This window comes from Zonotrichia albicollis, chromosome 11, assembly GCF_047830755.1.
Source record: "Zonotrichia albicollis isolate bZonAlb1 chromosome 11, bZonAlb1.hap1, whole genome shotgun sequence".
Classification (NCBI taxonomy): Eukaryota; Metazoa; Chordata; class Aves; order Passeriformes; family Passerellidae; genus Zonotrichia; species Zonotrichia albicollis.
In genome coordinates this window covers 16,839,586-16,864,786 of record NC_133829.1, presented here as the reverse complement: position 1 = coordinate 16,864,786, position 25,201 = coordinate 16,839,586, and the positions used below count along the sequence as shown (strand labels likewise).

Here is a 25,201-nt window from a genome sequence, read left to right as displayed (position 1 = left end):
CCCCCTCACAGCACCAGCAGCCCTTCTGAGTAATGAGATCCAGTTTATTAAGTGCTCCCTTTTACAAGTAAGATACAAAAACAAACAAACATCCCCCCCACCCAACCAATCCATGTCTCTTGACATGAAATATTTAAATAAGGTTTCTGTATAAGAAGCTGATTGTCCTCTATGTCATAGAGCAGGACCATGGTTTAAGGCAGCGTTTATGGTTTGCAGCAGGGAGGATCTCCAGCCCCCCAAATCCAAGCCCTGTGCAGAGCTGGGATGGGGGGCCTGGGCTGTGCCTCACCTGCATCAAAGCAGCGTTGAGGAGAATGGGAATAAGCCATTAGCTCCAACCCCAGAAACTCCCAAATCCTTCCCTTTATACCCCCGTGGAGGTGCCAGGCCCTGCCTGTCCTCTCTTCCCACCCCAGCCAAGTGCCAGGTAACATGCAGGTCACCAAAATGTCACTGTGCCACCTCCCCCTGGTATTGCTGAGAGTGAGGAGAAGTCTTTTGGAGTCAGCTGGTCTCTGCCACGAGCAGCATCGTTCAGTCCTCGTGCCACCGTCCTGGCGTGGGACCCGGACACCCACCAGCCATCCCACGGGACAAAGAAAGTGCTGGATTTTGACCTGTTCTTGGTGCAGCTACTGGATCACACAGGAGAGATTTTCTCCAAAACAGCAGGGGCAAGAAGAGGAGGCAGCAGGTTTTGGGGGGATGAGATCCAGGTCTTCATCATCGGGGACCTCGTCGAGGTGGTACCCGTCCTGCAGCAGCTGCCGGCTCAGGTCCTGGGTCACCTGCTGCAGGGGACAAAGCAGAGCTCTGCAGGATGCACACACATCCACGCCCTGGGGGTGATGCTTCCAGCCCCAGCCAGAGCCTCGAGGGGTCAGGGGGGACGAGGGAGCCCCTGGGGACCCCACAGTGTCACAGTCAGACCCCGCACTTGCCTCAGCGGAGGAGTATCCCGAGGAACACCTGGATCCCGGCTCCCCGTCACTGAGGGGAAAAGAAACAGAGCTGGCCAGGAAATGGGGGCTGTAGGGTGCAGATAAGGGGAATTTGGGGGAAAAAAGGAGCTGGCAGTGCCACCCCAATGGGTATTTGAAATCTGGGACAGCAGGAGTGTTTCGCTGCCCTGAGGTGCCCAGTGCCATCAGGGATGCTCTACAAGTGACAAGGAAAATCCACCCCCCCCCAAAAGCCATCTGGGAGCACCCCCACCCTCAAAATCGTGGGATATTTACCCAAAATCCTGGGCTATTCACCTGTCTGAGTCGAGGGAGACCAGGTTTTCATCAGCTGTCTGGCTGAGTGCCGTGTAGCCCTTGTTGAACTTCACAGACCTGGCAGGAAACGCAGGAGAGAGACCAGCACAGATGTTTTATGTGCAAACACATCCATGGAGCTGACAGGCTGAGGAGCCAGGGCAGGAATCCCACTCCTTCCCACCACCAGCTAAACCCCAGGATACCCAAATAAATCCATACCACCAAATCATCCCCAAAATAGAGAAGCGAAAAGCAGTGTATTTTATTATACTGGGTGTTCCTGGCCAAACAGAGCCAGCAGAACAAGGTCCCAAACTCTTCTCTAAAATCCTCTGAGTTTCCCAGTGTCCCCAAGAAAAGGCATTTTGAGAAAAGGAGGAGGGGATCAGACCTTTTAGGAGTTGGTTTCAGGGCAGTGGGTGCCCCCAGCAGCCCCTGCCTTCGCAGCGCTGCCTTTGCCAGCTCCCGCTGCCTCTCTGCAAGCCAAGCACAGGGACAGAGACAAAAATCCCCAAGTGCTCCCAAAGGGGTTCTTCTTCTGGGGAATAGGTGAGGAGGGTGGTGCAGGTGGGCTTTTATAAGGGTTTTATCCCACCAAGGAATTAAAGGGCTTTTGGTAACCCCAGCTCTGGGAGAGAGGTGGGAATGACACCCAAAATCCCAGCAGAGTGCACCAAGCATCACTTACTCAGCTTGGCCTGGATGGAGGGAGGTTTGCTCATGATGTATGGACCTCTTTTCTCCACCACATCTGTCCCTTTGTTCAGCCTCTTCTTTTCAGCCCAAATCAGCTAAAAAAAGAATGGAAGAAGCATTTAGCACCTCTCCACGGGGATGAAGTAAAGCAGAGTCATCTCAGAGCATCTGATCCCTCCTGGGAGCTCAAGGTCAGCAGGGAGATCTGTCCCCAGGGAAATCTGTCCCCAGGGACAGCTCCTCCTCCCCAGCCCAGGAGGAGGGAGAGGAAAAGGAATAAGCAGATCTGAGAGCAGATGAGAGGATTATTTGGGAATGGTGACACTAATTAAAAGCACAGGTAGTCACCATCAGTTCCTGTGCAAGCCTGGCTGCAGTAATACCTGGGAAAAGGTAGTGGGGGAGATTTCCTGAGAGGTTAATAAAATAGAAATGTAAGGATTGTGTATTTTAATTTGGGGTTTCCAAGCTTCTCCTTTTATCCAATTATTGTCAAGGAGAACCAATGCTCCTAAGGGCAATGGGGAGGATAAAACCTCCACAAACACAAGAAGTAACGAATAAAATAGAGGGAAAATCAGAGAGAGCTGGCACAGGAGGGACATGGAATTAAAGGAACAGGGCAGAGGACTGGGGATGGTGATTGGAGAGCACGGCCAGGATTAGCCTCAGTGTCTTAAGCTGGAATTAGCAGGACAGAGCTTTATGGTGGGAATGACCAGGCAGGCAGTGCCCCCCCAGATCCCTCTGGGTGTGCCATACCCCTTCCTAGCCAGTGATGCTGTGCTGATACACCTCTGTGTGTGCACACATATATATATTTATTTGTATATTTATATTTATACACTGCATACAGTACTGTGCCTCCCTGTCTGCAACTCTGAAAGATGAACTGTCCCACTGTATTGTTCCTATGCTGCCCCACACACCTACCCCACACTGCCCCATGGACACCCCCAGCTCCATAACCCCTGTGCACACACCCCACACTGCCCTACAGGTACCCCAGCCCCATAACCCCTGTGCACACACCCCACACTGCCCTACAGACACCCTCAGCCCCATAACCCCTGTGCACACACCCCATACTGCCCTACAGGTACCCCAGCCCCATAACCCCTGTGCACACACCCCACAGTGCCCTACAGGTACCCCAGCCCCATAACCCCTGTGCACACACTCCACACTGCCCCATGGACATACCCCAGCCCCATAACCCCTGTGCACATACTCCACACTGCCCCATGGACACCCCCAGCCCCATAACCCCTGTGCACACACCCCACAGTGCCCCATGGACATACCCCAGCCTTCCACCACCCCTGTTCACGTACCCCACACTGCACCACGCTCTCCTCAGCCACACAGCCCCACACTGATATCCCACACAGCCCCATAGCCCCATACAGATACCCCACACAGCCCCATAGCCCCATGCAATATCCCACACAGCCCCATACAGATATCCCACCCCTGCCCAATAGCCCCATACAGCTATCCCACACAGCCCTATGCACATACCCCAGACAGCCGCACAGCCCCATGCAATATCCCACGCAGCCCCTTACCCACGATGCACATACCCCACACAGCTCCATAGCCCCATACAGATATCAGATATCTCACACAGCCCCTTACCCACGATGCACATACCCCTCCCAGCCCCGCACTCCCATCGCGCCCGTACACCGCACGTACCCCCGGGCCCCGCCGGCCGCCGGCTCCGCTGGCAGCGGCACCGGGAGCGGCACCGGGACCCGGCCCGGCTCCGCCGCCGCCCGTCGCCATGGCCGCCCCTGGCCCCGCCCCATGGCCCGCCCGCCAATGGCAGCGCGGGGCTGGCGGGGCTCAGCCAATGGGAGGCGGGGAAAGGGCGCGCCCCTCTGCCGCGCATGCGGGGTGGGACGGGAGAGCGGGACGGGACTGCGGGATGGGACACCCGGACGAGAGGCAGAACTGCGGGACAGGATCATGGACTGAAATAGAAGTCTTTTCGAGCCATAAGCTCTTGGTGGTCTATTTCACACCCAAGGTAGCTCAGCCACTTTTGGAGGCCTAAAATCAGCAGGATGGCTTCTGTTGCAGTGTTGGAAACTAAAAGGTTTATTAAAAGGTAAAATAATAAACTCTTTACAGAGAAAAACTGAGCCAGGTGCAAGAGGTTCTTGCTCCTGGTAAAACACCTCACAAAAGCCATTAGTTTGCTTGTTCTCTTCTTTTTCTAGTTAATTGCTCAGGTGGGACTTTTTGGCTCCTGTCCCATGGCCATCCTTAACTTTGAGGTGAAGTCCCCCAAGCCTGTGAGATGCCTTTTACACATAATCGAGGAGAGAAACTTCTGAGCTTCTTTCCTTTTTAAGGGGACAGAGGACAGTTTTGTCACTCCATCAATAGGGGGCATATTCCTATATCTCACCCTTTTATACATCTAAAAAGAAAGAGGAGAAAGGAACAGGAACTGAAAAAAATCTTACAATGGATGAAACAGTGGGATGGGATGGGATGGGACTGTGGGACACAACACAGCTCTTGCCCTGAGCCCACTGTGCAGAAACAAATTCCTGTTTTCCCAAAAAATTCCCCTCTTCTAGAAGGAAAATAACAGAATTAAGGTGTTTCCCTTCTCCCACTTGCTTCTGTTGGTTTTTTCTTTCCCAAACCCTTGCTTGGGCCAGAGCTGAGTGGAAAACAGGGACAGTATCTATCCCAGAACAGATCCCCGTCCTGGTGAGGACACCACCGTTGCAAACAGGAGCCCCCAACCCACACCTGAGGCTCTGGACATGATTTCAGGGAAATGCCTCCTCCCCAAAGCTGTGCATACAGGAACCACGCTCTCCACACAGCTCCTGCTCTTCCCCTCCCAGAGCCACGTGCTTGGGAAGGCTCTGGCCATGAATTTTGCAGACCAAATAACAATTTAGAAGCTCCTATGAGTACATTTATGGTGTGTTCCTTGTTTTTCCCTACAAAAGCAACAGGAAATGACCACACGAGGCACTGGTACCACATGAGTCAAACCAGTTTCTCATTTATTAGGCCCAACTCCACAGCACTTCCACTGTGACTCAATAAAGGAAGAAGTTATGTCAAGTAAGATTTAAAGTTTGCGTCTCCAAGTGACGGTGTACAATCTGTGGCATCAGCAGAACGCTTGAGTGATCCACCTGGCATAGAAAATAATAGGGGAAAAATAAAAAAAAAACACATTAAAGAAGCAGCCTAGAATCTCCACAAAGTTTCCATGAGGTCCCAAATGAGTTATTTCCATCCCTTTTACCTTCAAAGCCTTGTTTAAACATGTTAATGTGGTACTGCACTCCCAGCACAGCTGATTCAGGACCCCAGGGCAAGGAGGAGGAAAAGGACTTAAAATATCCAGAATCAAGCACTATTTGCAGCAGTCTGACACACAGCATCTCTATTCTAGGCATAATATTTAAAAAAAGAATATGACACTGGTCATCTCCTGAGGAAACTGAGTTAAGAGGCTTCACTTCCATGAAGATTTTTATTTAGGGCTTTATTTTAGTCTGGGATTAGGGCACATTAGGTTTTGCCTATGCTGTCTTTGCCAGGGGGGTTTGGTGTACAGGACTCCCATGTCAAGAGCCTGGGAAGCAACACCAAATCTTACCAACAAGGTTTATGCTTTGTCCAGGCCCAGTTCCTCTGGAGTGGAGATTCCAAGTTCACTCAAAGTTGGTCTAAGCTCCTGGATAACGTAAGGATAAATTTCCTTGTGGGGTCCTGCCTTGTCCTGAAAAAAAAAACCCAAAAAACAAAGAATGGAGTTATTCAAAATCTACATTTCCAAAGCCTCCCAGTTCTGCCTGTGGCAGAGCAGAGCTCCTGGCTTCTAGGGCTGAAATAAAAGTCCTGGCTTCTCTGAACTCCCTGGCCAGGCTGGATTCAGGTTTCAAGGAGCTGGTTTCAGGTGATCCCCAGGAGAGCTTTCTGAGCTACTTCTCTCAGTCCTCCAAGAAACCAGCAAGCTTTGTGCTCACCATGGAGCCACTGATGGTGGTTTCCCTTTGCAGCAGGGAGAACTGCCCTGCTGGCAGGCTCTGGCCATGGCAACAGGGCAGTCCCACCCACCTTTACAACCTCCAGGATGCGCACAGCGCTGGCAAAGTCATTTAACCGTCTGCAGGCCCGCAGAGCCGCGTCGATGATCTTGGGCTCCGGGACCAGGTCGTAGCCCACCAGTGTGTTGATGCCTGTGGGGACAAGGGAACACCAAGGAGAACTCTGGAACCAGCTTGTCACCATCTCAAAAGGAGCCCCTTGCTGTCTGCTCCCTTCCTTCTGACAGAAAAACTCAGCGCCTCATCAGGCAGATGCTGCTGGAAGGATCCCTCTGGCTGCAATTATCTGCTGTGAAATCATATTTTTAAGGCATAATTGGCTTTAAAAGATGAACTGTCCCACTGTATTGGTCCTATACTGCCCCATGGACCTACCCCAGTCCTATACCCCCTGTGCACACACCCCACACTGCCCTACAGATACACTCAGCCCTATACCACCCCATAAATGGGGTAAGTTTAATAAAACTTGGCAACTCCAAAGCAAAAAACTCCACTTGGCAACTTGGCAACTCCACAGCAAAAAACTCCACACAAAGAGTCTGCAGGGAGTTATGGCCGAGCCATTAGACAAAGTGCAAAGAAAAATGAGCATAGCAGAGCTCAAAAACACTGCCCTTGGAGCAAATGCTACTGTCCCTCCCATTCAGGTGTTAAAATCATGGAATCACGGAATGGTTTGGGTTGGAAAAACCTCAGAGATCATCTAGTCCACCATTCTATCATGGGCAGGTGTCATGGACATATTTTATGAAAAATCCTTTTGCTAGGATCTTTTTCTCCTGAGAAGCTAAGAGGCCTCAGGAATGAAATGTAAACAATAATTATCTGCTGCTGTGGAATGCAACAGGTGCATCTGTGATTGGTCTCATAGAGTTGTTTTTAATTAATGGCCAATCACAGTCTGGCTGTTTCAGACGATCTGGTCAGTCACAAGATTTTATTGTCATTCCTTTCCTTTTCCTTGCTAGACTTCTGATGAAATCCTTTCTTCTATTCTTTTAGTATAGTTTTAGTATATCACTTTCTTTTAATACAATATATATCATAAAATAATAAATCAGCCTTCTGAAACAAAGTCAAGAGTCTGATCTCTTCCCTCATTTTAAGAACAATACAAACCCCATCACAGGCAGGGACACCTTCCACTAGACCAGGTCACTCCAAACCCTGTCCTTGGACACTTCCGGGGATGGGGAATCCACAAAACGCCAACTAAAGTTGTTATTTCTGGTCAGAAAACTTCAGGTTATGCTTCCCTGGTGTCCAACTTACCTTTCCTGAGCTCCCAGGCATCGATATCTGGCTTGTTGAAATACGTCACCCAGCGAGCATCGAATTCTTCATCTGACTCTTGTGACCCCCCGTGAGAGTAGCAGCGGGCAGGAAGCACAGCTGGGAGCAGGAAAAAAGGAACAAACTTGGAGCAAAAGGAACAGAACACTGCTTCAGTCCTGACCAAGAGCCAGCAGCCATAAAATATGGATTGCCCTTGTTACAGTCAGTTGTGGATGAAACTTATTTAATATCGTGGTTTATGTTTTAGCAAAGTGTCTGCTTTTTTCCATATCAAAGTGTTCCCAGAGCATTGGTCAGAGCAGGGCAAAGACCCACAAAAACCTGCCCTAAAGAGGTTTTCTGGCATTCCTTTTTCTGTAAAATACAGGAATTCTCCCTCTTCCCATAGCCAAGTGAGACTGAGAAGCTGTAACATGCACGTTCCTCACCAACAAAATTCCATGCAATTCCCAGAGAGGCTCTCAAAAGCAAAGGGATGAGAGATATTCCTTCCAACAGAAGGGCTGGAGGAGGAAAAAAACTATCACAAGATATCTATCCAAGAGAAAAACTCTTGGGTCTCAAGGTTGCAATTGCATTAATATTTGATAACTAATCACAAAAGCAGATTGTATGCCAATGCACAAATTAGTCAGACAGGATCATTGTTTCTTCACTCAGCACTATCACAAATTTTGGTTTTTTGGATGAACCTGCGGTTTTTTACCCCACAAAGGTTGGAAGAGTTTTCTAAGGGAACTAAAGTGAAGGACCACAAGCCTGGTGCTTCCTTTCCCCACTGCTAATCTCACTCCACTAATATTTGCAGAGAGGTCACACAGCAGATACGACCTTGGAGCTCAAAGCTCTGCTCCACACAAGTCAAATTTAGCTCCTGACTTTTTCTTTCTTAACCCAGCATGAACCACTCACAGGGATCAACTACAGGGTTTTATTTAAAAACAAAACAAAAAAAACCCAACACCACAACTGGGCAGTATTTTTGCTGATGTATTTCTCTTTGGCTTCATTAATGGCAGCTTAATTAGCAGGCAATTTGTTTTTTTAACAGAATTTAACCTGGTCCAACATTTCAGCTGCAATACTGGTTTATGCAATGAAAGCATGAAAATAGCTTTATTTATTTTAGCTATGGAAAAGTAAACAACAGGCCAAGACAGAATTAAAATGCTCTTTTGGTTCCTTGTAGGGAAATTTCCCCAGCTCCAAAGCAGACCTTTGACCCTGCTCTTTGCAATAAATCACCTGCACAGCTGAGCTCAGAGCAAGAGCAGGGCTCTGGAAATGCTCCTGCTCCCAGGACACTGCTGAAAACCCTCCAGGTTTCTGCTGGTTGAAGGAGAATCCTTATTTTTCTTACCCAGAAAAAAAAAAAAATCCTGCAGAAAACCGGCAAATCTCAGCTGGAGAAAAGCCTAAATTGAAGCGCTCAAATACCATCTTTAATCAAAATTTGAAGTCTTTCCTCAACAAAATCATTCCCTGGATCCAGGAGGCAACTACAGACCACAAGAATTAAAGCTCCAGCTTTCCAGGGTGTGTTTCTCAATTGCTGCTATGTTTCTTTTCTACATTAATGTTTATTTCTGTACCTGCAGAGTCCCTGTGGCCTGAGTTTCAGCAGGGTCCATCAAGGTCACTGTCACACACATGACGTGTGTGTGACAGCCAACCTATCCAGGCAGAGATCCCCAGCTCAAAGAAAATCCAAAGGGCAAGCACCTTTGCTTTAAAGTGAATTAACAGGAATTAAGCCTAAAAACACCTAATATGACACAAAAACACGTTAAAGCTTCTCTGTGAGGGCCAGAATTGGGCAGTTTTCTCCAGTAATGAGCACATGTGAAGAAAAACATTAATTTACTGAAAATCTGAGAACGAGGAGCGCAAGGGAGGTTTTGCAGCCACAGAACTCCCCTGCAAAAGGGTGGCAGCAGCGTTCAGTGGGGTGTTTGAAACACAAGAGCTTGGAAAAGAAAAACACAGAGCCTCCTGGAAACAAGGCCCAGGAGCAGCCGGGGTTCGGCAGCTCAAAGGAACAGCGAGCAAAGATTTTAGTGGATTTAAAATAACAAAAGATCAAAGGTGCTGAGCAGCACCTAAGAAATCCTGTGCCTATTATTTAAAAAGACGCAGTGACAAGTTCCCTACGGCAGTCGTTGAACTCACACGTGCCGCAGCAGAGGCACACACAAGTCTGCGAGCATTACTAGTGTCTGCTAATTAGGTATTAATTGCGATGAAGAGGTTAATTAGTTATTAATTGCGAGGCACAGGCAGTGCATTCTCTGCAGCCTCCGTCCTCCAGCCCTGCCACCCTGGCCACCATCACAGACCGCTGCCTGGGGCTGGTCCTCCTACTCTCCCTATTAGCTGGGGCGTTAATATAATAAATATAATTAATTGGGGTGTTAATTAGGAGGGTGAGGGCTGGCGCGGAGCGGCCGCGGAGCCAGGGCTGGCTGGCGCCGCGGAGGTCACCGCCGCCCTCCATCAATGTCACCTTGGTGGGGGGCGCAGGGAAAGCGCCGCTGCCCCTCGCTGCAGCCTCCGGGCGGTGCTCGGTACCCGCTGAGGCGGTGCCGGCGGGGGGGTGCCGGTGGCAGCGGCCGGAGCGGCGGGGGCGGCCCATGCTAGGCCGCGGGGTCACCGCAAGGACGCGCCGGGCCGCGCGGCCTCGCTCCCCGCCGCAGCGGGAACCCGGGCGCCAACCGCGGCAGGAGGGACGGAGACGAGTGCGGCCGCTCACCTGCTGGGCCGGCGGGCCGGCGGACGGCGGCGCGGAGGCCGGAGACGGCGCAGCGGCGGAGGAGAGAGGCGCTGGCGGCCAGCATGGCGGCGGGCTGTGAAGGGGGGAGACAGCACCGGCAACCGGGGGCGCGCGCCGCTGGCTCCCGCACCGCACCGGGAGGGAGGGACGGAGGTGAGGCCCGGGGGGGCCGCAGAGGAGGGTACGGCGGCGCGGCGGGGACGGAGCGGGCGCGTGGAAGGGCGGGAGGCCGCGGGGACGGGCTGGGGGCGCGGCGGGGACGGACAGGAGGCGCGGCGGGGCGGGACCGCCGCCATCTTGGGGCGGGGCCGGCCGCCATTTTGTGCATGAGGGGAGCGGTTATTGGGGTCCTTCAAGTCACCAAGCCGCGTTTCGGGAGTGTTTGAGCTCGTTTATGAGGGGTTTGAGCTCGGTTTGGAGGGGTTCGGGCTGCTGCTGCTCCCACTTAGCCAAGTCCGCGCAGCCCCAGTGCAACTTCCCCGTCCCTGTCAATGGACAGCCACCGCACTCGGTCCCTATGAGGGGAATGGGCTCAGACCGGCTCAGCTGCCAGCTCCAGTTCTCTGAGTGTCCCTGTCCCCTCACGGGGGGCTGCTGCCCTCAGCCGCCAGCACATCGGCCCGGGCACGAAATCGCTCCAAAACTCGTCCCTAGGGCTGTGCCTTAGCAGTGCTGCACAAAACCACAAAACCATCATGATTATTCCACTCACCGTGTCCCCCGGTATCATTATCCGGTTTTAATTTTTTTTCAGTAATTTTTGATTTTTTTCTCATGTAGGAAGCCATCAGCCAGCAAAGCAATGAGGGTAAGATCCCCAGTGCTGCCTCTGTGATTGGAAACTACCTGCCTATGAAATCCATTAAAAACATGTTGCGAATTAACAAAATAAGGAGAAAGAAATAGTTTTTATTATTTTTTTCCCTTGCTGAGAGAAATGTGAGGTGGCAGCAGTGGAGGTGAAGGGCTGTTAGTATTTAACTGTGTGTCACAGTCTTCAGGCTCTGATCAGGTGTTTACAGGGGGAGTTATTATTTACAGGTTTATTCATTAATTTTATTAGTGATTTTTGATGCATTTGGGGTAGCTGCGTGTACCTGGTGCTACTGTGTGGGGTGGAGGGCTGATCTTGAATGGGGTCTGCACTGAAGAAAGGAACTGGGAAGAGCTGGATGGGACAGAGCCCAAAGCTTTACCATCCCCAAACCCACCAAAAAATTATCATTAACATAAAAAAACAGTTGGAAATTAACGTTTGAGTGAAAGGAATCAATCTGCAGTAGGACAGATAAGCACGAGCCTCTGGCCCGAGGTGCAGCTGCCTGCTGAGGGAGATAACAAGGTCACTGCTTCACAAAACAGACCCTGCTTCCTCCTCTTCCTCCTCCTCTCCTTTCATTCCCGCTCCCAGCCAAGCAAGCCCTTGACAAAGAGAGAGCGCTGACTGTCCCTGTAGAGCGGGAGTGAGGCAGGGAGATAAGGCAGCTGCAGCCAGAGAATCCCTCACACGTGGATTTTGGGAAGGGTTTGCTCTTAATACCGATTAATTCATCCCGCAGTGCTGCTGGGCAGAGGGAACCAGGTGGATCAGGGCTTGGCATCCCATAACCTGTCCCCCAAATCTCCCCTGTCCCCACTGGAACTGGAGCTTTGCCAGGTGCTGCTGTGCCAGCAAAGGAGACCCCAATCCCGTTCTTCCAAGGGACAGTTTGGCTGGGATCCCCTTGTTGTGAGCTGGCAGCAGCCTTTACTGTGCTAATCCATGCCACAGCCAGCAGCCAATTTGATCCTCCCATTTTCCCATAGACTTATCTCAACTATTTCTAAAGAGCTTTTATTTTCCATTCATTTCTCTTTATCCCCTGGAAGTAGCAGGGATTTTGCTCCGAAGCACTCGGCAGCCAAGGCATGACCCCAAAACCTCTTCATCCTGTGCTGGGCACTGCATCCAGTCACAATAACCCCCCACCCAATGTTTCCATTGTCCCCAGCTCCCCACAGCGTGGTTTCCCCCCACTCCAGACCAGTGTATCCGACGTGGGTTGTTTTATTTCCTTGTGCTGTCCCACAGGCAGGCAGCACAGTGCAGTGCTTGGCTCTGAGGGTGCAGGAGGGAGCACCCCCTGTGCTTGTTTTTTTGGGATGAATCACAGTCTCACAGGATGCTGAGCCTGGCATTAGTAACTCCAACAGCTCCTCAGCAGCGGGTTTGATGAAGGTTTTATTCCAACAAGCTTGGGGCAAACCCATCTCTCCTGATGGATGAGGCGTTGCAGTGGGGAGCGGTGCTGGTGGTCCAGGCACCCCTTGGCTGCTCTGGCTCCCTGGGAGTCACTGCAGGATGTGGTTGGTGGTCACAGTGTCCCTGGGTGGCTGAATTAGAGGTCACCAGCTCCCCCCCCAACATGTTCACCTGCTTCAATCCATAACCAAGACATGGTGGGTTTAATCCTCACGCCAAATCTGGGGACCCCCATCCACAGGGGTCAAGGAGCAGCAAGTGGGGACAGGTCAGGGGGAGCCTGCAGCCCACCAGTGACCCCGGAATGAGTGGATATTCCTGCCTCCATACCTGGCAGGTGGGGTGGGAGGCACTGGGGTCAGGGGTCCTGCTGGCCAGCGGTGGTCCCCGTGCCCCTGGGGCTGTCAGACTCCTGTACCTGCAGCTTCTTGGGCAGCAGCTCCTCGCAGGGAGGCGGCAGCGGCCGCTTCAGCCCCTTGCTGGAGGATCCCAATGTGTCTTCTCCTGCCTCGTGCCGGGGCTCAGGGGGCTGGTATCCGCTCTGGTTGGGATCCAGGGGGTCCCGGGAGAGCAGGATGCAGATGGAGGAGACGTTCTTGTGGACAGTCAGGTTCTGTGCAGGTCCATCAAGCGGCGGGTCCTGGCTCTCCCAGACCTCCAGCACGGTTTTGTAGCGTACCTTGGTGACCTGGTGGAGCCCTCCCAGCTTGCGCTTCATGATCTCCACGCAGGTGATGGTCTTGGTGACCGCCCTGCCGCAGCCGCTGAACACGATCTGCCGCCTGCCCTTCAGCTCCATCTGGGCCATGGCAAAGTTCATCAGGTTCCTGATCTTGCTGCCCTCCTTCACTTTCATCTCCACCACGTCTGGGGGCAGGTCTGGGAAGGGCAATGGCATCTCCTCCTCCGAGGTCCTCACCTTTCTGAAGTTCTCCATCCTGGACTGGGCGAGGGGCTTGGCTCTCCCTCCTTCAGCAGCCATCCTTCACCTCTTCCCGGTGGATGCTCACAGGCTCCTAACCCCCCACAACCATAGCAGGGCTGACCTCGCTGCCCTCCAGCCCAGCCCTGCGTGCTGCAACCACCGGCCCCTTCTCCTCGGCTCTCCAGGGGCTGGCAGCGGGCTTGGTGGCAGTGCCAGAGGCTGTCTGCTGTGGGAGACAGGGCTGCAAGATCCTCTGGGTGCTCCCAGTTGTTCCCAGCAGAGATAACAGCCGGCTCCAGCTCTCGGTGATGCTTGGGCTCCTCCGCTCCCACTGCAGCACTCGCTTCTGCTGCTCTTTGCTTCATTCTGGACTTCAGCAGCCCCCAGAGCTGTTCTGTGTAATTAGCAGATCCTCCCCCTCTCCCTCCCCTTTCTCCCCTCCTCCTCCTCCTCCCCTGCTCAGCCGCCCATCCCAGCACCCAGCTCCTGCCTTCATCCCTGCCAGGCAAAGGGAAGGGCAGGGAACCCGGCTCTCTGTCCCGGAACAGAGAAGGGAAGGAGGGGAGGGTGGAAGGCAGAGGGAGAAGCTCACTCTTGCCTTCATAATGTTCCCAAAGTCCTGCCCCCTTAAAGAGAACCTGGTCCCTTCTCTCGGCGCTCGCTCCTCTCAAGGACACCCTGTGCTAACTGCACATGTCACCCTGCCTGCCTGCCCTGCAGCATTCCCACAGGGATGCGGAATCCCAGCCACGCTGTGGCCAGGGATGGCACAAAGATGCAGCAGGTACTTCGGGAAGTACTTTGGAGTCTGAGCTCGACCCTTAGAAGCCATGAGAGAAGCCACTGGAACCCGCAGCCAGGAGAAAGCCTGGCAGATGGCGTCGAGTGTGAATCGAGTGTGCCAGGGCTCTGCTCCCCCCAGCACCCTGAAGCCTCAGCCCTGGCTCTGCCGGCAGGGAAACCTCTCAATTCCCAAAGCTCCGAGGAGCAGATGCCGTAGCAGGGCTGGTTTTCACGGGCAATTTCTCTCCCTCTCCCCTGCTCCTCCTCCTTCCCCATCCCTGTCCTTCATTCACCTCCCAACGTGGAGCTGCCCACTCTGGGCTCACCATTACATGTACTGGCAACAAAGCCCAGAAAATCCCTGTTACAGGCCAGGAGATGTCCCCTTCCTGCCCCCAATCCCTTCCCGGAGCAGAGGCGACGTCCCTGCCCCAGGCTGGCCCTGTGCCCGCCCCTGTCACCTGCCTGTCCCCTCCCGCCCCGCTGGCCGGGGGGATCATTGCACAGTGGAAAGACATGTGAGTATTGACTTGCAGTCAAATCTTATCGGCCTCTGGAGGCCCCTGGATTGGTTTCACTCCTAGCAGGGCTTGAAAAAATAAATAAATATATAAATAAATCGATCCCATGTCCGTGGAGGTGAAGGCAGGATGTGGCTGTCACCTCCTATCCAGGGAGGATGAGGATGCCACATCCCTGTGGTCCCCAAAGAAGCTTTCTGTAGATCCCACTGCCTAAATGGGGGTGGATTTAGGACACCCCCTCGATCCAAACACTGGACTGGGGTGTCTGGACTGGGTGGGTCTGTGGGTGGGATGGGATGGGATCCTCCATCCACAAGCAGTGTGCTGGCAAACCCCTGTAGATGCAGAACATTGTTTCCCAATCCATCTAACCCTCCCTGAGGCTCCTTGGGCACACAGAGGGAAACTGAGGCAGGGCAGGCAGTGCTTCCAGGCTCACCCCCAGCACCAGATCCAGGTTTTGAGCATTCCCAGCTCCCTTCTGGTGCTCTGCAGTAGCGAGCAAACCTATTCCCTGTGCTCCCACCGTGAATTCCTCACTGCTATGAGACAAAACAATGACATTTCTCCATATTTCCATTTGACAACAATTCATGGAATCTTTGCAGAAAGCACTTGGTTCCTTCCTTGGGCAGGCAGGGATGAATTAAAGCCATCAGGGAAAGCCCTGCCTTCAAAATGAGCTAAACCCCTGAGGAAATAATGGGGAAGGATTTTAGTGACTGAGAAATCCCTCAGGGTCACTATCCAGGTAGCCTGGGAGGGTTGCATGGACACGGAGGGCTGACAGCTCCAGGGCTCTGGGCAAGCCACGTGAGTCCCTGGTGCTGGCTGAAGCATCCAGCCCTTCTTTCCTGGCCCAGAACCAGCTCCTGCCTCCCGTGGCCCATTTTCCATGGCACTGTGGCGCTTCCCCACCATCAAATGATGGAAGCAGCAGCAGCTTCTCCCCCCCTCCATCACTAATTGCTGCTTAATGAACTCTGCCTATCACAGCCTCCGAAATGGAGGTAGGAGAGCTGCAATCACAGAAAGGCTTCCAGAGGGTGCATTCCCCCCAAGGCCAAGGCTGTGCTGGGAGCAGGGAGGGCATTAATGACAGGGGCTTATTTTCCCTCTGCAGCGCTTAAAATGTAAATGAAATTCATTATTAGCAACTCCGTTGCTAATTACCATCTGAAGCTATTCATTAGCCTGTCAGCTTATTTGTTGGAGGACAACAGAGTGGATGGGTTACTCCAAGCCAAGGAATAGCTGAAATGAGCTCAGTGGGGTGGGAGAGGAAAAGCAGGGATGGGGGACAAAGGCACAGACAGCTCCAGCCATGGGGGGTCAGGGAAACAAAAGCTGGGAAAGAGAATGAGGAGTCCTTTTTAAAATGGAGAAGAAGCAAATAGGAAAGGCAGGAGTGATGAAAAAATAAGAGCAAAGGAATTACACACTGAGTATTGTCTGTCTGTCCTTCTTGAGCAGCCACTGTGGTTACAGTAGGACCCACCCCCAGGGAGTGGTTTCTGCTTCCCCTTTTCCATTACAGTTTCTCTCTGAGCATTCCCGTGCCATCTCAACCTCATGCCAGAGAACTACCAAATCCCTGTGGGACCCTCTTGCCTGCTCCCAACCCCACAGGAGGTGTGAGCTTGGAAGAGCCAAGACGAGAGCTGGTGGTGGCAAGAATGGAGAGGGCCGCTGGACACAGCACAGAGCCCAGACAAACCTGGGAAAATGGGGAAAAAACCCAGAAACATATTCCTAACAGAGATCAGGGCAGCTGGAGAGGAGCAGTAACCTGAGCCCCTGTCCTCCACCTGCCCTCTCCATATTTTCTTTCATGCAAGGTGGCCGTGCTTGGGAAGAGGACGGAAAGTGGGAGCATCCGATACAAGGAAAGTCTGGGTGCCATCGCCCATCTCTGCGTCACATCGGCGCGGCTCAGGTCTCAGCCTCTCATCACGTTGCACTCAGCAGCAGGCTGCTGCCAGCATGGATTGCCACCCTGGCAAAAGGGGTGCAGAGGGACCTCCAGGATGGCACAGCTGCAGGGATGGCCAGTCCCCATCCCAATCAGGGTCCTGGAGCTGCTGCTTCCCAGGAGCTGCCCCCTGAGGATGCAGCCCAGGGTGCAGGGGCTGTGCCAAGATGCCAGAGGAACCCTTGGAGCATCCTGAGGTGGCACCAGCTCTCTGCTCTGCTGAGGTCTTATCCCTACCGTAAGCAGAAAATTACAGAGCTCAAGATAATCCTCATTTTGAATAGCCCGACAGTAAAAGAAAAGGGAAAAATCCCTTTCATAAGACAAATCCCTTTGCAGAGCTCCAGCATGATAAGCAGAGGGATGTTTTAAGGACCCTGAGGGCATTAATAAACCTGAATGTTCCTCACCAACCCCACCTGGCACCCCAATTCTCCCCCACCCATGGCTCAGGAGCTCTTTTTAAGCTCAACCCAGAGATCTCAGTCCTAGTGTCAGGACTGGTCTCTGGGTCAGCTGCAGCTGCTCTGGACTCCAGCTGACAGATTGACCCTAAACTGGACCTGTGGATTGATTTCCTTGGTTTTGAACCTTTTTTCTTGCTGGGAATTTGCTGCTTGATCCAGCCTTTCCTTTGGCCCTGCCCTTTGTCCCCAGCCTGCCCTGCTTAGGGAGTGTGGGATGGGCAGGGAGGCTTTTCCCCCTGTTATCCTTTGGCTCTCCAGGCATTCATTCCCTGGGAAGGAGGGGAGCACACATCCATTTGATTCCTGAATATCCCTGACTGCTGGAAAATCTGCAGGTAGACAGGAATGTGGTGGTGTGGAGGGCAAGGATCAGCTCTGTAAGTGACCTTTCCCAAAGCCTCTGTGGCATGGGAAGGTGCTGAGGCAGCAGAGATGCAGGTGTGAGAAAACAATAAAGGACAAGAATCCAGCCCCAAATCTCCAGTGTGCTCAGTGCCCACGGGCAGAGCCAGAGCAGCTCTCCAAGGCACTGAGCAACCCCAGTGCTTGACAGGAGTTGGAATCCATGATCCCATCACTGCCCCTCCCTTCCTTCCCTGCTGCTGGGCAGGGCATGGAGCTGAGTGGGCAGGGGTCCCTGCTCTCTGAGGGGATCAGCTCAGGCTCCAAGACCCAGAGAGGGCTCAGAGTGGACAGCTGGGCCCCCTGCTATGGGGTCATCTGTGGCACGCTGGTTTTCCTGCTTCCCTCTATTTTACCATCTGTGAAGAAGGCATTTTCCCTGATTCTGCCAGGTTTCCTTCCTTGCATCCCCACAGCAACACTGTTCCCCTGCTGAAGGGGTTTGGCCACCAGGGCTCATTGGTGGAAAGAGATTTTGCTGCTTCCTTGCCCAGCTGTTCTCATCTTCCCCTGGTGGGATCTTGTCCCTGCTGCCCCTCTGTGACCCTTGAGGCTGGATCCCAGGAAGGGAGGACAATTTAGCTGTCCAATAAAGTCATTTTCACAACATTTCACTGATATTCTCACAAGCTCTAAGGCAGGAGGGCCAAGTGGTGTGCACTGAGAACAAGGGACAGAGCCTGTGGAGCTCTCAGACTGATTTGGGATTTATATCCCTGTTCTGTCTGTAAATCAGTCCAGTCCCTTCCCCTGCCCTCCACATCCCAACCTTGGCATCAAGGGCAAAAGCAATTAACATGTCCTCTGCCCTTCCTGCAAGCCATTCATTAATTACTGCTCCCAGAATGAAGCACATCAGGGTATGGACATGGAGAACCCCCAAACTGGCCCTGCTGGGGGGGAGCTGCTGGTTTCCCATTGCCTCCTGGACAGAGGGAGCCTGTGTGCCCTGCCAGGGGCTGTCCCCAAGAGCCCCTGCCCTTCTGAGGGTGGTCTTCTACCCACACAGTTCTTGCCATACCCTGGTTAGGGGTCTCTGCACCCCTGCCCCACAGAGCCCACATCCCTCTAAAGCCCCCAAGCCCCATAGACCTCTGCCAACTCTATAGAGCCCCCATTCCTGTAAAGCCCCCCAAACCCCGTAGACCATTCCCAGCCCTATAGAGCCGCCCAGGCCCCATAGAACACTCCCAGCCCTATAGAGATCCCATTCCTGTAAAGCTTCCCAAGCCCCATGGAACACTCCCAGCCCCACGGAGCCCCTAGCCCCATAGAGCACTCCCAGCCCCATGGAACCCTGGGCTCTATAGAGCCGCCCAAGGCTCATAGAGCACTCCCAGCCCCATGGAGGCCCCAGCCCTATAGGGCCCCCCAAGACCCATAGAGCACTCCTAGCCCCATGGAGTCCCCAGCTCTACAGAGCCCGTGCCCTATAAAGGCCCCCAAGCCCCATAGAGCACTCCCAGCCCCATGGAACCCCCAGCCCTATAGAGCACTCCCAGCCCCATGGAACTCCCCAAGCCCCATAGAGCACTCCCAGCCCCATGGAACTCTCCAAACCCCATAGAGCACTCCCAGCCCCAAGGAGCCCACAGCCCCATGGAGCCCACAGCCTCATGGAGCCCCCAGCCCCATGAACCCCCCAGCCCTATAAAGCCCCCCAAACCCCATAGAGCACTCCCAGCCCCATGGAGCCCCCCAAACCCCATAGAGCACTCCCAGCCCTATGGAACCCCCAGCCCTATAGAGCCCCCATAAAGGCCCCGCCCCCTTCCCTCGGCCCCGCCCTTTCCCCATGGCCCCGCCCCTCCATCCGGCGGCATCAGGACCCTGGACAGCGGCGGGCGCTCTCGCGAGATCGCGGCGCTGCCCATAGGCCGGGTGGCGGCGGCGCCGCAGTCTCGCGAGAGCGCGGTCGCTGCGGCAGGAGCAGCACCGGGCGGGCGGGCGGCCGCCGCCACCCGCCGGGGACCGGAGGGGACGGGACGGGTCACGCCACGTGGTGAGTCCCGGGAGTGTGCAGAGGGGAAACGCCTCGGTGGGAGGGCGCTGGATGCTCCCCCCGAGAGGACTGACCGCCTTTTGCACCGACCTCCCGCTCTGCATCCGCTTGCGGGGGGGGATGCGCGGCGTGGGGACAGCCGCGGTGACCCTGCACACGCGTGGGTGCACCGGGGACCGAGCGGGGCTTGGGCCGCCCTTCTCCCCGATGCAGGCCGCTGCTGGGAGGCTGCGCCGGCTTTGAGGTGGGGATGCGGTGGGGCACGCAGCCCTTCACGCGTGGAAACGCAGGGGCAGCGATGGCGAGCCCTGCCTGCCCTCTCCAAACGCGCCCCGCGCACCAGAGCGGTTTCTCCTCGGTGCCATCACCTGTGCGATCCCCCGTCCTTTTTCCATCCGCTCCACCATATTCTTCATTTTCCATAAAACCCCACCCGATGTATCGCTGTGGCGGTGCTTTCCCCCGCGGTGGCGGGGCCGGGGGGTGCCGGGCCGTGTGTCCCCGCTCCCGGCACACGTGGGTAGGGGCGGCCGGGCGGGCGGACGTCACCGCGCCCGAGGAGCTCGTATTTATAGCACCGGCGGGATGGATGGATGGAAGCATCCATCCGGGGGCTGCCGGCGGATGTCGGGCACGCCGAGCCCTGGGGGGTGTGAATACACCCTAGAGAGAGCCCCCCAAATCCCCCCGGGAGCCTCAAGTACAAACAGCCAGGACCCCGTGTCCTGGGAAATGTGTTGGTCGCTGCCCGGATAGCTGGGAAAGAGCAAAACCTGCAGGCAGGTGGGGATACGCCATCTTCACCCTTCTCTTTAAAACCTCTCGTTTTAATTTTTTGCTTTAATTCGCCGTAATTTTCACATCTGGCACAGAGCTAAGCGTGGAATGGTCTGGGATGGTCCTGGGATGTTGAGCACCCCCCCTTTCCCACCTGCATGCTTTGGAATGAGGTGCCAAATGACATGAGTAATTGTTAAGCCAGGCACTCAAGTGACTCATTAGTGACAATCGCCACTGATTTATTTTTTTTTCCAGCTGGTTTCTCTGCTCTGATTTTCTGCTCCCTTTTTGGCCTTGTTTTTGGCTTAGGCTTGCAGAGATTGCAGCTACGAGGCAGCCAGGTAGCACCCTGTGCTGGAATTCAGCAAAAAACAACAACAATACATTTTTAAAAATAATTATTTTGGGGTCAGGTAATGAACTTTAAGGTTTCAAACTGCCCAGAGCCACCTCGTTTCCCTGCTGCCCTACCTGGCCCTCTCCTGGATGTAGGTCAGTTGGGCGTGGGAGGCCCCACATCACTGGATCCTCTCGTAATCTTCTGCTGTAACTGGCACATAAGCCAGAGGAGCCAGGATTTATCACACTGCCAGCCAGGTGCCAGCCTGCATGTGTGATAGTCCAGAGTGTCACACAAGTGAAGCCAACTGCTGTCCTTGAGTTGTTTGGGAATGGGGGGGAAGGTGAAGGCTTTTGCAGACGTCCCTGACTACTTCAATCAATCTTTTTTTTTCTCTCATTCTCCAGCTTTGCTAAAGCTCCCACGTTTTTCCCAAGTATTTTTCCCGAGGAGCAGAGAGGCTGAGTGTGTGCCAGCATGGCAGGTACGGGGGGCTCTGGAGATCATAATGTCACCTTGTTGGTCACCAGTGGGGTGGTGGGTGTCCATGGCTGCAGGATCTGTGTGGCCAAGTGAGGGCTGAATTTGATCTTTTAGGATGGGTTGGTGTAAAATCTTAACTCCTGTGTAAAATCTCACTGTTCTTGGGGTTATTTAGGAAGCCTCTTGTTTTTTTGTTCAGCCTGACACCAGTGAAACTTTTCCTTGCAGAAAAGGTGAACAACTTCCCTCCCCTGCCCAAGTTCATCCCCCTGAAGCCATGTTTCTACCAGGACTTCGATGCGGAGATCCCGCCGCAGCACCGGACCATGGCCAAGCGGCTTTACTACCTCTGGATGCGTGAGTGGCCCCGTGGGAATGGCTCCAGTGGGATCTGTTTGCCTCTCCAAAGGCTGCTCCTCTGGGAGCTGCCAGCTGAAAGGGCAGGGCAAGGTCAGGGGAAGCCCTTCTCCCCCTCCAGGCCTTGGTGTCTCCTGTTAAAAGTCAGGAATGAGAGGTGGGCTGCAACATCCCATTGATCCCAGCCCTTCCAGCTTCCAGGATGGAGCTGTGCAGCTGGCTCAGTGTCCCAGGGTCACTGGTGGTGCTGTTGATGTCCTGCTGTAAGGAGGAGACAGCTCAGACTGGAGGGCTGGTGTGCCTGCTCCCCAAAACTTGGAGCTGGAGGCTTCCCGGAGCTTGCCTGTTCCTCTTGCATGCCTCTGTGTGCCGTGCTGTGCTAACAGAGCTGTCACCAGCTTCCAGCTCTTCCAGCTGTCCTGGATCTCTCTTCTTCTCCAACCATGGGCAGGGAACAGAGGCAGAGGGACAGGTCACACCCCAGCACAGGTGGAAACGTGCACAGCTCAGGGCAAATTGGCACCAGCATTTAATTTCTTCCTAGAACTCTGTTCCCTTATCAGGCATTTCCCCTGAACTTTGGAAGCACCGTTGCCCAGGGAGTGCCCTGTGCTTTAGGGGCAGGTTAGGAAGAGCTGAGCTAACACCACTGAGGTTGTGGTGTGTTCCTGCTTTTGCCACGGCACCAGGCTGGCAGCCATGGGGCTGTGTCCCATCAGGAAGGTGACCCTGGGGTGGCTTCATCATGTCAGGAGGGTTTGCTTGTTTAAGGCATGGGAGGAAAAAAGCTGTGCTTCCCTGGGGAAGCTCTCTTGTGGGTGTTCAGTTCCCTCCCCATCCCAAACAGGATGTTCTTCCTCTTAATGTAGCAGAGATTGGTCCTTGCTCCTCAGCACAAGCACCAGCTCTTAGAGCCAGTCACTGTCCCTTGGGTTTTGCCTCTGGAGCTCCTCTCTGGGTCATTTTCTCCCCAGCAGTCCCTCAGACACCCAGCACAGCGTGGCTGGAAGGTCCCTCATGTCCTTTAGGGCAGCTGAGCTCCTTGCCTTGCCAGCTGCAGCTCTCAGGCAGGCGGTGGTGGGAGGGCTCTCGTTCTCGTCGAAATAATGAATCATTCTCCCAACTCGGAGGCGTCAGAATGCAGCTGAGCCCTCTCTGCTTTGTCCTGTGTCTGCTGAGCTGGGACTCATAGTCAGAGCCCTTGTGTGGCCTGATCCCAAGCAGGGGTGGGCGAGGGAAATGTGTCACCCCCTGACCTGGAGAGGCAGGGTCAGGAGTTCAGGATTTTGACTCTCAATGGTGCTCAGGGAGCTCCTGCACGAGCTCCTTCAGCAAAGATGTATCTGGAGCAAGCAAAAAACTTCACCACAATTCCTCCTTCTGTTAGTGGAAATGTGTCCTGGCTCAATAGTAGCAGGAGGATGCAACTCCTGCCAATCTTCAGAGCCCAGGAACTGCTTAGGGAATTAACTCTGAGTGATACATTGATTTTCCTCCTGTTACACTCAGCTGAGGCCTGACCCCCTTCGGCCCAGCCAGCCTGGGAATGTGCTCCTAGCTTAATTTAAGGGAAATCCAGCTAGGGCAGGACTCTGAGGCCACATCCCTGGGGTCGGGGTCCTTGGTGTCTCAGTGCCACCCTTGCATCCGTGCTACTCTGCTCTGTGTGTGTGTGTGTGTTTGCAGTGAACAGCATCACCCTGGCGGTGAATCTCGTGGGCTGCCTCGCGTGGCTCATTGGAGGCGGCGGAGCTGTAAATTTTGGACTGGCAATTCTCTGGCTCATTCTCTTTACGCCCTGCTCCTATGTCTGCTGGTTTAGACCTATTTACAAAGCTTTCAAGTAAGTGGTTGCACCTGAGCCTGGCTTCTTTCTGCACTGTTTTCCTTCATAAACGGTCAGTGTTTAGCTTGGGGCGTTGCCTGACTAATTGGGGGAATTCCTTTCTGTGCAGCCCTTTAGCTTTACTTTCTAACCTTCCAAACCAGAGTGTTTGGGACTTCCAGGTGATGTAAGGACACTTTCCTTTGCCTCTGTGCAGTGGTGGGGGACAGTGGTGAGGATGCACCTGGGGTGCCATTTTCCCTCTCACCCCTGAGACATCTCTTATATTTTTCCACAAATCCTCGAGGTGTTTGTACAGATTACCCATGGTGCTGAGGTCAGTCCCCAGATCTGGAGAACTAGGGGTGAATTTATTCCCCATGTGGGTTGGTGTGAGCTGAGAGTCGTGTCCCAACACAGATGTTCTCAAGCCATGTCCCAACACAGATGTCCTCAAGCCCAGCTGACTGAGCCATAGGGAGGGTCTGGTGCCCCTTGGCTTTCCCAGGTGCCCCTTGACCACCTCCAGCCTCTTGCAAGTTTCTCCTTTGCCTTTAATTTTTCTTTCCATCACCCTCCTGCTAAACCACAGCGGGGTCTGATACGTTGGAGCATCTCCCTTCCCTTGGAGTGCAGTGGGATGGAGGTGCAGGAGTGACTGAACCTTCTCTTGCAGGACAGACAGCTCCTTCAGCTTCATGGCCTTCTTCTTCACCTTCATGGCCCAGCTGGTGATCAGCATTATCCAGGCAGTGGGGATCCCTGGATGGGGGGTCTGGTAAGGAAAATGCTGCTCTGTTGGGTACAAGGGTGGTCACTGTGGTGTTTTAGCTTCCTTACTGGTTCTCTCCTTGGTGAAGATGGTTTGAGGCGCTGGGAGGGCTGCTGGCAGTCTGGGAGAGCTGGTGAATGAACCAATTGTTTCCATCTCCTTGCAGTGGCTGGATTGCAGCGATTTCCTTCTTTGGGACCAACGTGGGCTCGGCTGTGGTGATGCTGATCCCCACCGTGCTCTTCACAGCCATGGCAGTCTTCTCCTTCATCGCTCTCACCATGGTATGGCAGGAAGAGCAGGGGTTCCACGTGGCTTTGGGTGGCCCTCCTGCCACCCCGGGAGCTCCGTGCCGGCTGCAGGCACTGGGATTTTTCTGGATTTTCCCTGCAGGTGCACAAGTTTTACCGGGGCAGCGGCGGGAGCTTCAGCAAAGCGCAGGAGGAGTGGACCACGGGGGCCTGGAAGAACCCCCACGTGCAGCAGGCGGCGCAGAACGCGGCCATGGGGGCGGCGCAGGGCGCCATGATGCAGCACGAGACGCAGTACTCGGCCACCCCCAACTACACCTACTCCAACGAGATGTGAGCAGCAGCAGGACTCTGTCCTCGGGAGGAAGAGCTGGGGGGGAAAAAAAGGGAGGAGGAAGCCTGAGCCTGAGTTTCTGCAGCTGTCTCAGCAAGTCAGAGTGTACCATAATGGTGGTTCTTTTCCCGTCTTTGTAACGAGATCCTTTGGGATTTTTTTTCTTTCCTTTTTTTTTTTTTTTTTTTTTTCCCTGTTTTTCTTGTCTTGAGCTCTTCTTTTCTCCTTTCTTTTTCGTTCTGAAGAGGCCGTGAGTTGACCTGCAGGGCTCTTGTTGTGCGTGGTAGTCAGTGTCCGTTCACGTGTCTTCTTTTTCCCTGTGGAATAGTGTACGGTGGTGGTTTTTTAATTACTGTGGTGATAGGTGTATGTTAGAACCTCATCAGCCAAAAGCCCCCCCATGCCCCCAAAAAGGGAAAAAGAGCAACCAGCACCCATCTTCCCCTCTTGGAATAAGCCCCAAACCTCGGGTTTTTGACGTGTGTGAGTTTTCTCTTTCAGTTGGTAGTGTCCAGCCACTTGCCACTGTCTCAGCAAGGGCAAGCAATCCTGGGAATTCTCCTTTTTTCTTTTGCTTTTTAACTAGCAGGTGGCTGGCTGATTTAGGATTTAAAAAAAAAAAAA

General features: G+C 53.8%; 4 protein-coding genes across 8 annotated transcripts; 1 reads left to right on the top strand and 3 right to left on the bottom strand.

Annotated features, from left to right (window-relative positions):
• Positions 1 to 23: 23 nt before the first annotated feature.
• On the bottom strand, positions 24 to 3,818 carry FAM219B (family with sequence similarity 219 member B). 4 transcript variants are annotated; one of them, XM_074549562.1, is made up of 6 exons: positions 3,660 to 3,818; positions 1,954 to 2,056; positions 1,657 to 1,741; positions 1,263 to 1,340; positions 945 to 1,032; positions 24 to 794 (listed from the first exon to the last, which is right to left on the bottom strand). In XM_074549562.1, the coding sequence occupies exons 1-6, from the start codon at positions 3,747 to 3,749 to the stop codon at positions 636 to 638; spliced, it is 603 nt and encodes a 200-aa protein (XP_074405663.1). In that variant the 5' UTR covers positions 3,750 to 3,818; the 3' UTR covers positions 24 to 635. The 4 variants fall into 4 exon arrangements, with proteins under 4 accessions (XP_074405663.1, XP_074405664.1, XP_074405665.1 ...); XM_074549563.1 differs by having other exon boundaries at positions 24 to 791; XM_074549564.1 differs by having other exon boundaries at positions 945 to 993.
• A 1,154-nt stretch (positions 3,819 to 4,972) lies between these two features.
• On the bottom strand, positions 4,973 to 10,452 carry COX5A (cytochrome c oxidase subunit 5A). Its single transcript, XM_005487778.4, has 5 exons — positions 10,098 to 10,452; positions 7,325 to 7,444; positions 6,060 to 6,181; positions 5,599 to 5,721; positions 4,973 to 5,128 (listed from the first exon to the last, which is right to left on the bottom strand). The coding sequence occupies exons 1-4, from the start codon at positions 10,444 to 10,446 to the stop codon at positions 5,608 to 5,610; spliced, it is 705 nt and encodes a 234-aa protein (XP_005487835.2). The 5' UTR covers positions 10,447 to 10,452; the 3' UTR covers positions 4,973 to 5,128; positions 5,599 to 5,607.
• Positions 10,453 to 12,215: 1,763 nt separating this feature from the next.
• Positions 12,216 to 14,840, bottom strand: RPP25 (ribonuclease P/MRP subunit p25). The gene has a single exon (XM_005487777.4). The coding sequence runs from the start codon at positions 13,340 to 13,342 to the stop codon at positions 12,719 to 12,721; it is 624 nt and encodes a 207-aa protein (XP_005487834.2). The 5' UTR covers positions 13,343 to 14,840; the 3' UTR covers positions 12,216 to 12,718.
• Positions 14,841 to 19,271: 4,431 nt separating this feature from the next.
• On the top strand, positions 19,272 to 25,185 carry SCAMP5 (secretory carrier membrane protein 5). Of its 2 annotated transcripts, none has more exons than XM_074549554.1 (7): positions 19,272 to 19,435; positions 20,963 to 21,039; positions 21,267 to 21,395; positions 23,082 to 23,238; positions 23,897 to 23,998; positions 24,159 to 24,276; positions 24,386 to 25,185. In XM_074549554.1, the coding sequence occupies exons 2-7, from the start codon at positions 21,033 to 21,035 to the stop codon at positions 24,578 to 24,580; spliced, it is 708 nt and encodes a 235-aa protein (XP_074405655.1). In that variant the 5' UTR covers positions 19,272 to 19,435; positions 20,963 to 21,032; the 3' UTR covers positions 24,581 to 25,185. The 2 variants fall into 2 exon arrangements, with proteins under 2 accessions (XP_074405655.1, XP_074405656.1); XM_074549555.1 differs by lacking the exon at positions 19,272 to 19,435 and adding an exon at positions 19,659 to 19,679.
• Positions 25,186 to 25,201: the final 16 nt, after the last annotated feature.